The 10,816-nt window shown below is 39.5% G+C and overlaps 1 protein-coding gene across 2 annotated transcripts in view; it reads left to right on the top strand.

The window, feature by feature from the left end:
- The window catches only part of LOC109963456 (ER degradation-enhancing alpha-mannosidase-like protein 3), a 12,611-nt gene extending 2,496 nt beyond the window's left edge, over nt 1-10,115 (top strand). For both annotated transcript variants that reach the window (XM_020605992.1, XM_020605991.1), the window contains exons 4-21: nt 31-131; nt 580-619; nt 757-869; nt 1,336-1,489; nt 1,573-1,707; nt 1,881-1,986; nt 2,403-2,500; nt 2,675-2,800; nt 2,952-3,035; nt 3,280-3,363; nt 3,530-3,654; nt 3,783-3,948; nt 4,194-4,348; nt 4,444-4,558; nt 4,883-5,056; nt 5,504-5,669; nt 5,819-6,010; nt 6,462-10,115. In XM_020605992.1, coding sequence (XP_020461648.1) covers nt 31-131; nt 580-619; nt 757-869; nt 1,336-1,489; nt 1,573-1,707; nt 1,881-1,986; nt 2,403-2,500; nt 2,675-2,800; nt 2,952-3,035; nt 3,280-3,363; nt 3,530-3,654; nt 3,783-3,948; nt 4,194-4,348; nt 4,444-4,558; nt 4,883-5,056; nt 5,504-5,669; nt 5,819-6,010; nt 6,462-6,739 — 2,412 coding nt within the window. In that variant the 3' untranslated portion in view covers nt 6,740-10,115. The remainder of the gene's footprint in view (nt 1-30; nt 132-579; nt 620-756; nt 870-1,335; nt 1,490-1,572; nt 1,708-1,880; nt 1,987-2,402; nt 2,501-2,674; nt 2,801-2,951; nt 3,036-3,279; nt 3,364-3,529; nt 3,655-3,782; nt 3,949-4,193; nt 4,349-4,443; nt 4,559-4,882; nt 5,057-5,503; nt 5,670-5,818; nt 6,011-6,461) is intronic.
- Nucleotides 10,116-10,816: the final 701 nt, after the last annotated feature.

The following is a 10,816-nucleotide window of genomic DNA, read 5'->3' on the forward strand; positions in this document are numbered from 1 at the left end:
TGGAGGCAGTCATAGTTGTCTGTGTTGCAGAAATATGCCTATCCAGCAGATGAGCTGATGCCTCTAAGCTGCAAGGGGAGAGTCCGTGGCGAGGAGCCCAACAGAGGTGACGTAGATGACTCCTTGGGGAAGTAAGTGCATTATCTGAACCCTAGCGAAAGACAGTGAGGTTATTACAGCCATAACAGTTAAATTCCCTCAAGTGGATAAGCCATGTATTATAATCCCTCTGGTGGCATCAGTTCAGACTAATATTCCCAGTAACTGGCTTCTCCATGTTATACTATAGAATAAAGCATTAAACTGAGAACAAAACCTTTCAGCTTGATCACAAAACATGCTTTGAATTTCAGTGAAATGGAAAATGTTTTCTGCTTTATCATAAGTATCAATAAATATATCACCAATATCTCCATTTACTTACTTCATATGTTGCATAATGTAATTTCATTGCAAATGCAGCAGACTTTATATTTAACAGTCTGTGTTCATAACAAATTAAACTGCATTAGTTGGAAAGTGGGACACTAACTCCAGTGTGCTGCACTCATCATAATGTTTTGTGCATCTTCTCCGTAGGTTTTCTCTTACACTGATTGACACCCTTGATACCCTGGTGGTGAGTACTTGTTTTTGCTCTGTTTACAAGCATTAAAGATTGAAGTAGTTTTCTCTGCTTTTATATTGTTATTTTTTATTTTTTTCTCCTTTTGTGACAGTAGACATCTTTGTTCCTGTTGCTTTGTATGTAAGCAGGTGTTAAACAAGCTTGATGAGTTTGAGGACGCAGTGCGGAAAGCTGTGAGGGATGTACGTCTGGACAATGATGTGGTGGTGTCTGTGTTTGAGACCAACATCAGAGTCTTGGGGTATGAAGCATGCCTGTAGTTTACTTTTGTACTGCATTTTTTTATTTGCTTTTATTAGTCTGTCTTGACTACATTGGCCTGACCGTGCAAATCCTTATTTATAAGCAAAATCTTAATCACTTCTAAAACTGTCAGGGAGCTTTTGATACTTGGTTGTTAAGTGATAGGTTTGAGTCAGATCTATCCCTAGATTATGAGTGGACTCCTTAATATTAGACAAACAACCAAACTAGAGTCATTTAAAATTAACAGTGTGAAAGGCAGAATTCAGTTTTGGCAGGATTAAAACAGAACAGCGATCAGAGTCTGCAGAAAGCAGGAAATCATTGGTCACTGTAATGAGTTACCATTACTAGACAGAACTGTCCCGTTGTATAGAGTATCTCAACCTGTACACTATCCCAGCCCCTCTTGAATTGATTATTTTTAAAAGAACATTTTTCTACATTCATTTAATTCTTTACAGAGGGCTTTTGGGGGCCCATGTGATGGCTGATCTGTTCCGTGAGCGTGGGGACAGGATGCAGTGGTATCGCGATGAGCTTCTACACATGGCCAAAGAACTGGGCCATCGATTACTGCCTGCCTTCAACACCACAAGTGGCCTTCCCTACCCTAAGGTATTTCTGATTTTAATAACTACCTAAAGTAATGTTTGGGATGTGAACTAACAAAATAACTATTTCTTTTTTGATTTTACCAGGTGAATCTGCGGTATGGAGTCCTGAACCCACTTGCACGCACAGGCACTGAATCAGACACGTGCACAGCTTGTGCTGGAACAATGATCCTGGAGTTTGCTGCCCTCAGCAGACTGTCAGGAGAACCAGTGTTTGAGGTATTACCTCCCTCTGCCTTCCAGTTGTCTTATGCTTTTGTTTTTTGATATGAAGTTTTTTTTAATGTGAAGATCCTGAAACTGACTGACTCGTTTGTATAAAAAGATGAAAATGTATATGAATAATGAAGTTATTTTATTAGAAATATTTTGAAGGACTTATCATTCTACAGGAACACGCAAGGAAGGCTCTGGATGTCCTGTGGAAGAGGAGACAGAAAGGAAATGATTTGGTGGGGACCATCATCAATATTCATAGTGGAGAATGGATCCGGAGGGGTGAGGCGATTTTAAATACACACATGCGTAGTATAAAAGCATAAAATAATTTCGTATAGACAGTTCAGAAATACACGGCTCTACTCTCAGAGCACTTGTTAGCTACACCTGTACAGTTGAGTGCATTCCAGTAAAACAGTCTGAGACTCATGATATTTCAGTTTTTGGTGAAAATGTCTGAAATGTGTCAGTTCAGTTATAGGATTGTTATTAAGGTCATACATAGGAGTGGTGTTGTACTGGACTGTGTTGGATTCAAATGTTTCTAATATTCTGACCCTCTCATGTATGTAAATGGAAGGATAAACAATAGAGACACTTAGGAATATAATGCAGTTGTGTAGGTGTACCTAATAAAGTGCTCAGTGAGTGTATATGATCCTTATTATAATTAACTGTCACTTCTGTTTTTGCAGACAGTGGTGTTGGTGCTGGTATTGACTCGTACTATGAATATCTGATGAAGGCTTACATTCTTTTAGGAGATAATGTTTTTCTGGAGAGATTCAACATTGTAAGTCTTTTTATTCCCACCATATACTGGAAGTCAATACGTCTAATGTCTTTTCCATTTGTCTGGCTTTCTGCTCCCTGATCCAACATAGACAGACTTTGTTTATGTTGTTATTGTTTGGACTGAAGCATTCATTGTTTGATCATTTATTTTTATGATATTTGCCTGTAACAGCACTACAGTGCCATTATGAAGTACATCAGTCAGCCACCCTTGCTGCTCAACGTACACATGCACAACCCCACTGTGAGTGTACGAAGCTGGATGGACTCTCTCCTGGCATTCTTCCCTGGTTTACAGGTCATGGATCCTGTCTTAACATGCACTTGCTTAATCACAATTGCTACAATCAAAACATGGTCGATAACAAAGAGGTGTTGATAAGAGCTAGTGATTTAATTTCATTTTAGAAATTGTTGCACACATTTGTGACGTTTTACTTTTCATACAGGTTTTAAGAGGAGATCTGAAACCAGCTATTGAGACTCATGAGATGCTTTATCAAGTCACCAAACAGCATAAGTTTCTTCCAGAGGTAACCATAATACTCAACACATTTCAAGTTATGACATTTATACTAAGGTTGTGTGTAATGTATCCCTTTAAAACTATAGTATTAAATATACAGTAGCTGTGCAGCAGCTATAGCATATTTCATGTTGAGAAATTTCTTGTGGCTTCTTTTTTTTATGAAATCTGTTCAGTCTAGTAATAAAATAGTTTTAGAAGTAGCCAGTGCCACTAACATGCTTCTCTTTCTTCGGTTAATTTCCTTACAGGCTTTCACTACAGAGTTCAGAGTTCACTGGGGCCAACATCTACTGAGACCAGAGTTTGCAGAAAGCACATACTACCTCTATAAGGTGAAAACCCCGACACAACAGAAATAAAGAGTAATACTCTTATTTAAAGCTAGGAGTATTCAGATCTAAATAGGCTAGCTAGGGCACTCTACTATATATGCAAAGTATTTTTACAGAAAGCACAGTGCTTGAAGTGTGGCTGAAATTATTTTTTTGATCTGTGCAGGCCACTGGTGACCCCTACTACCTCAGAGTGGGACAGTCCATCGTGGAAAAGCTCAATGCCCATGCCAGGGTGCCTTGTGGGTTTGCTGCTGTGCAAGATGTCCGCACTGGGACGCATGAAGACAGGTACTGAGTAGTTGAAATTCTGTTCCAAACAAGATGGAGGTGTGGTCGTGAAGTCTGTCTTTGAATTGCAGTGGATCCTCAGCACTTTTTGGGTGACATCTCCTGTGTCTGTGTTAATGTGTGTGTAGGATGGACTCCTTCTTTCTGGCAGAGATGTTTAAATACCTGTACCTGCTGTTTTCGGAGAAGAGCCAGCTGCCCATCAATATTGATGACTACATCTTCACCACAGAGGCTCATCTTCTCCCCGTGTCTCTCTCCACCACCCAATCGCCCTGTCAAGCCAACAATACAGTGAGAGCTCTTGCTTTATTACTAACACAAGTTTTTAATTTATACTATATATATTGTGTATTACATTTAGATATTCTTAATGGCATTCTATGTGGGATTACATTATGGAAACCTCATAAAATTTGACATTTCTGTCTTTTATGACAATATGTGTGGTACTGTTAAAATGCTCATCCTTTAAAATGTGAAATGACACGAGTGTAACTGCTGCTAAATTCAGTGTAACTGTGGGTCATGTTCTCCAGGACACTGGTCATGTTTCTCAAGAAGATTTGTTCACACACTCCTGCCCCAGCACAGAGACGTTGTTTCCTAACAACCCTTCATTTGCCAAAACTATCCGGGACAGCTACAAGTACCTCACTGGTGTGGGTCGAGCCTTCCACCCCTTACCTGTCAGGTGTGTCCAGTTGCAAGGGACTTTTTCTTAAAGAGTGAACTCATCACCGGAGCCTGTATGATAATTTTAAATTTTGGTGTATTTGTTTTTTACAGGGGAATTGAACTCCCATTCCATGATAATGGCATGGAGCCAGTGGAGTTTTTAAAAAGCATGGGCATTTCTCTTACTCCACTGAGTGAAATTACAGGAGGAGCCAGAAGTCAGAAGGTATTTTGTTATGACATGAGGAAAAAGCCAAAGTAGATGGAAAATTAATGAAGAAAAAAATGGGTCGAGATAATGAATATACTAACTTAAATGTTTGTTTTTTTTTATGTCTGGAATGTACAGTAAGTTAGTATAATAGACAGTGTCACAATGTTCAAATGTTCCCAGATAAAAATGATTAAATTTGAACTGGTGATACCATAACGCTGTCACACAGCCTCCTTTTTGTAACTTAAAAATTACACTTGATATTATGGGTAAACAAATTCAGATTCACAGTGACCACTGTTTTCAATCCAGTTTTCTAAATGTTTATCTGTTCAGGAGCATAAAGGAGTGTACCGGGTAAAACTTGTGGCAGAGGTAAGCCAGACCCCAGAGGATGAGGAGGTGGTGCCTCACGTTGTTCAGCTCATATCCCCCCCGTTTCTGGGTAGGACAGTCCTCACAGCGGGACCTGCCAAGTTTGGAATGGACCTCTCCAAACAGGAGCATGGGGTGAGCTTACAGTTTTTATTTATTTAGAAGGGACAATCCACATTAATCAACCCTGATGTTACTAACATCGGTGTAAATGTGCTGTGTTTAGCTCAACAGCTAATTTGCACCCATAGTCCTGACCTAATTAAAAATTAGTTAATAAAAGTAATTGACTTCTAACAATACAATGAAAAAGACTCTACAAACAAGTTAATCCATCAAAATATCAGATCATTACAAAGCCAACAACAAAGCTCCCACCTAGTTGTGACTTTTACAAGAAACATGAACAAACTACTGTATTATGTTATCAGTACTAACTCTTCTAAGTGGCTTAAAAGATGGACCTCAACAAACAGTATAATTAATGACATCTTGTGGAGCTGTGTTTAGCCAAGACCAAGACATTTGCTGCAGATTTTTCTTAACCTATACAAATATTACTTGTTTTGCCCTGTGCTGTAGGTGAAGGGCAGCATAATGAAATCCTCCCCTTACACAGCGTGTGGGCCAATAGATAACGCAGCGGAGCTCAAAGGCCACATTGCCCTGGCGCTGCGTGGTGACTGCATGTTTGCTGCAAAGGCTCGTCGGCTGCAGGAGGCCGGAGCTATAGGAGTCATCTTTGTAGGTGAGAAACTGAAATCACATTAACACTTTATTTCTACAGTACAACTCAATGCTCAATATGCAAAGTTTAGAATAACTTGTCAAATACTGTCAAGACCAGACATCACAGAAATGAAATGATTCAGACTACTCCCATATTCTCTTTCCCAGACCACCGTGAAGGAAGCAATAGCGGGGAAACGCCACTGTTCCAGATGGTTGGAGATGGAGACTCCACTGAAGACATCACCCTGCCTTTGGTCTTCCTGTTCAGTCATGAGGGTGCCGTGCTTACAGCTGCCCTGGAAGAACATCACAATGTGGATGTGCTGCTGCTGCCCAAGGAGAGGCAGCTGGGACATGGTGAGGACCAGGGGGAGGAAAAGTAAAGGATAAGGCTTTCAATATATAGTATTATATGCATACAGTCATGATAAAAATAATGTGGACCCTCCTTCCATTATATGTTTTTATTCATCAGGGGCTAAAAAACAATTTTGTCCCCTCACCAACTTCCATAAACAAAATCATAACCTCGGGTGACAACAAAAAAACACAACAGATTTCATTATGTGGTGGCTATTTGATTACTCATCTATGTTAGAGACAGAATCTCAGATCCCATGATCCCATTTTTGATGACACCCATAATGTCTCACCTCTCACCTCAAATTCAGTGTTCAAAATTATATATTACTCAGAAGATGAACTGAAAATATTGCTAAAACAAAAATGACATCAAATCAGAGGTATTCTTTCAAATGTCATTTTCAAAGTTTTTGTGTCTGTTTTGTTGCTGCATTTCATTGTTCAGAAAAAACGGAAAAGCACATCGGCATCAACATCAAACTCCGCCTGGCAGAGGAGGGGGATCTGGTGGAAGGAACCGCCAGAGGACCTACCCTGGAATTTGTCTTGGAAAATGAAGAGCTGCTTCTTAAGGAAGAGGAGGATGAAGAGCTCAGCATAACCACAGCCCAACCACAGCAGCAGTCCTGCACACAGGCAACAGAGAATGACAGAACTGAACCATTTTCAGCAGATTCATCTCAAACTCCGAACTCAAAGAGCAGGCCAGACACAAATCCTTGATCAGTGTGGATACCAAAGCACCCAAGCTTCTTATCCCTGATCACTTATCAGTTTCTGAATGGCATGTGCCTCAGAACTCTTCACAAGCCTGTGTGGTACCCTAACTGACCCGGCCTGCTTGTGTACAACCAGTGGAGGAGGGTCAAGCTGATTGATGGGCACACTCATATCCTGTCTTAACGTTCAAACCAAAAGATGGTTCTGTGTTTATTGGACAGACATAGTGGAGATTTTAGTGCAGGAAATGAGGGATTTTGTGAGCTCGTGAGACTAAACTAGGTTAGTTAATGGCTAAAAACTGTAAGCTGAGCTGGCTCGGCTTGTGCTACATAAACTTAGCCTGTAGTGTTGCTATTGTAGGCACATAGAAGGTGAACATTGTGCTATTGATGTAGGTTAACTGAAATTTAAAATTACCTCACCTTAGAGGGGAACATAGAGAAGGCCTCAAAATTTACTCAGTTACAGTTTTATGCAATACAGTTTGTTTTGGAAAAAAAGGGAAAACGTTTTTCAGGCACTTGAAGGTAGAGCAAGGAATTTGTTCAAAAGCCTTTATTTAATCTGGCATGTTGGTAAAAACCGACCAGTTTTGACCTCACCGGGTCTTCATCGGGGTGGGAACATTAAAACAAATTGTTTGCACCTGCTAATCTTTATAGATAGTACTCTGGGAGTAATATAATTACGGGCATTACAGAGCAAACACAGCATTGTCATTGTCATACAAAATTCAAATACCTTCATAATAATATAACTCCCTCAGTGAAAATAAAGTGAGATGTTATCAGAAGGGTTTATGATCTATTTCTTCATTCAAACCACAATGTATTGAAGCATCAGGTAGGTTTCCCTTTGCAACACTTTTTTTCTCCACTGATATTATGTTCAATAGCTTTTGTTCTTTCTACCTATAATAGGCTAATAAAGCTGGTATCAGAGCAGGTGCCCATCTAAAAGAAGTGGTCAGTGTTTTTTTTTGTGTGTTTTTTTTTTTTTTTTTTTTACTGAGATGCCCAATTAAGAAAGGGCTTTTAAACATACTCCTTGCTCTACCTAAGGGTGCCCAGAGAGCAGTTTTTCTGTTGTTGTTGCAGTTTATCTTCAAGACCTGGATGTGCTGGGAGTGTTAGACTGATTATGGGGCCTCCTCTCCTTTTGCATCGGCAGTGTGCTTTTAATCTAGATTGCACATTTTCACATCAGAAAGTACTGTTATCTATTCAGTCATTGTGAATGAGGTATTTCCTGTCCAGTAGGTGGTGTTAATTGCTATTACTGTTCAGTAATATTAGTGTTAGTAGACGATGAAAAGAAACGGGGGCCAGTTTGGAAAGTTTATTTTATTTTGTACTAGGAACTTCAGGGAATTTCATGAGTGAATGCGGTGTGACCCATTTGATCAAATGTTTGATGAAATACCTGTAATATCTTCACCTAAGACATCATTCCTGTCTTTACGCAGTCATTATTAATGTAGCAAGGGTTTTCAACTAATTGTGACCCAGGGAGCACCATTCTGGCTAAGAAGATTCACAAACAATAAGTAATACATACAACTCATACAACTCGTGATTAAGTGAGAGCTTTAGGTATATTATTATATAATTAAAAGACTGGGTGTGGGTCAGATGAGGTTTTTGTTTTCCTTTGGGTTTAAGAATAAATTTGTTCTCTAAATACATGGGAGCTATCAGATTGGAAAGGGTTTGAACATGGCTGGCTCTAAAATGCTTTGAAGCAAAATCACAAAATATCTGTAGGGTGGAGAACTGCTGATGGAGTAGTGACAGTCTGACTGGAATGACGAACAAGGCAGTGGTTTAACCTTTAAAAGGGATCTTCCCCCCCAAAAAAAAAATTGTAAAGAGAGAGTTATAATGTGTATGACAGTGACACAGGTGATCATCGGCAACACTGGGCCAAATTAATATGAATGTTCACAAAGATACCTTGGTGATTTTTTTTTTTTAACTTTGAAATAGTCCCATATTTTATCAGTGCTACCAGGAAGTAGTTAAGAAGATTCACAAACAATAAGTAATACATGGAAACATGACACATGATTCCTACAGTAAAACTACATTATTAATTGCACGGTCAGGGACCACCTGCAGTGCCTTCACAGACCATTAGGGGGCTGCGGACCACTGGTTGAAAACCCTTGGCATATAGGACTGACCGGCATGAATCTTCTGAAATTCTTTTGTCTTTACACAAAATGTGAGCTGAGGTTTGTGTGGGGAAACGCTTTCTGTGAGTATGCCTTTTTTTCTTTGCACAGTGGGCCTTTTCCTGACGTTGCAAATCTTAAATCCAGCATAATTTATTTTTGTGTTTAGCCTTTGTTTTAGGCACAGCCGACCCCATACCTCAGCACTGCGTACATTACCCTTCACAGAGAAATGGACCGTGGTCAAGACGTACGGAATTCATTTTATTTTCATGCTTTAACTTTGTGTTTAGCCGTTTTTAAGGTCTCTGTTTATCAGTGGGGCTCAAAGTGTCAAGCGACGCACGGAGGCGGCTTTGGATCAGGAGGTACGGTCACCCCCCAACTCGAGGTCGGAGGTTCGATACCAGTACTCCCCAGTCCACACGTCGAAGTGTCATTATTGGGCAAGACACTGAACCCCAAGTTGTTCCCAGTGGCCTTGACAGTTCAACTATCCGTGTGTTTGCGCGTGTGTAAGAGTTGGCGCCTCGGTTCTGTACCGCAGACTAATTCCTTGTGTGTGTGTGTGTGTAACTTACGTGGCTATAGCAAGTGATTATCACGACACAGCTTCTTTTCCACATCTTCCTCTGCTTTCACTTACTGTGACCCGAGGCAGTCTCGTCATTAAATATCATAATTTATTTCTGACATTGAGAATTTATTCTGCATTGTAATTGTAAATAGAAACAGTGGGACAACTGAAGTGTTGCACTCTGCATCACACTATACAAGACGAAAGCCAGTAGGGCCGAGCTCCAAATGCAGCTATAGCTATTTGCTGCGCCCACTTTTGAATGATGGTATGTGCATTGTGGCATGTACAAATTACAGACCTGTTCCTTTACTTAGCTTTTGTGACAAGTGAGCATCGAACCGGGTCTTTAAGATAGACTACACTGTTCTTTTATTTTGTGCTTTCATTGTGTATTAAGATAGTATTTTTTACGAAGGTTGGACACGTCAACGTTGTCACTATAATGTACTGTACTTTCAGACAGATTTATAAATACGGTGGCATGCTATCATTACAGTTTTTGTTTACAATGTGAGCGCGACATGATCATTGTTTTTTATCGATGCTGCCAGGTACATGGCTAATAATACTGGGTCTGTCTATATAAATAAACGTTATAATAATGAGTGATCCTTGTGTTCATATGTGAACCAAATAATGGAGCTTCATAGCATTAACGTTAGTATGTTTTACGAAGGTTAGACATGTTCACATTGCAGTGGCGGTTCGAATGACTCGCCCATGACAAAAACCGCCACTGTCACATTGTCACTGTAATGTACTGTACATATTGTGTATTTATTTCGTTTTTATGTTGTGCACATTGTGAGGGCATTGAGTTGGAGTCCAATTCCTTGGCAATAAAGTTTATGCTTATGCTTACTTTCAGACAGAAGATCGCAAGTAAAATAATAATAGTAAGTATTATTTTTTTTTACCAGCTCCTTTAAAGCCTTTGACTGAAAACAAATTATCATTAATTCACTTTAATAGCAGAAGTTTATACGCAAACTTTCAGAGTATAAAACATTATCTTAGTAGTCTGACACATTCTTTTAATATAATTGCTATTTCTGAAACTTGGATGAATAATGTAAGGGGAATGGATTTTGACCTTGATGGCTATGACTTGGTATGCACAAACAGAGAGAATAAGATGGGAGGTGGTGTGGCCTTGTACATAGATAAAAACTTTTGTTATAAGAAAGTGGAGAAAATGTCAAGGGTGGTGGATAATTTGCTGGAGTGTGTGACTGTAGAAATACTCGTGGAAAAAAAGAAAAATGTTGTAATAAGCTGTATTTATAGAGCACCTGGAGCCAGCATAGAAAAATTTAATGACTGG

Source organism: Monopterus albus, unplaced genomic scaffold, assembly GCF_001952655.1.
Source record: "Monopterus albus unplaced genomic scaffold, M_albus_1.0 scaffold75.1, whole genome shotgun sequence".
In the NCBI taxonomy this organism is placed as follows: domain Eukaryota; kingdom Metazoa; phylum Chordata; class Actinopteri; order Synbranchiformes; family Synbranchidae; genus Monopterus; species Monopterus albus.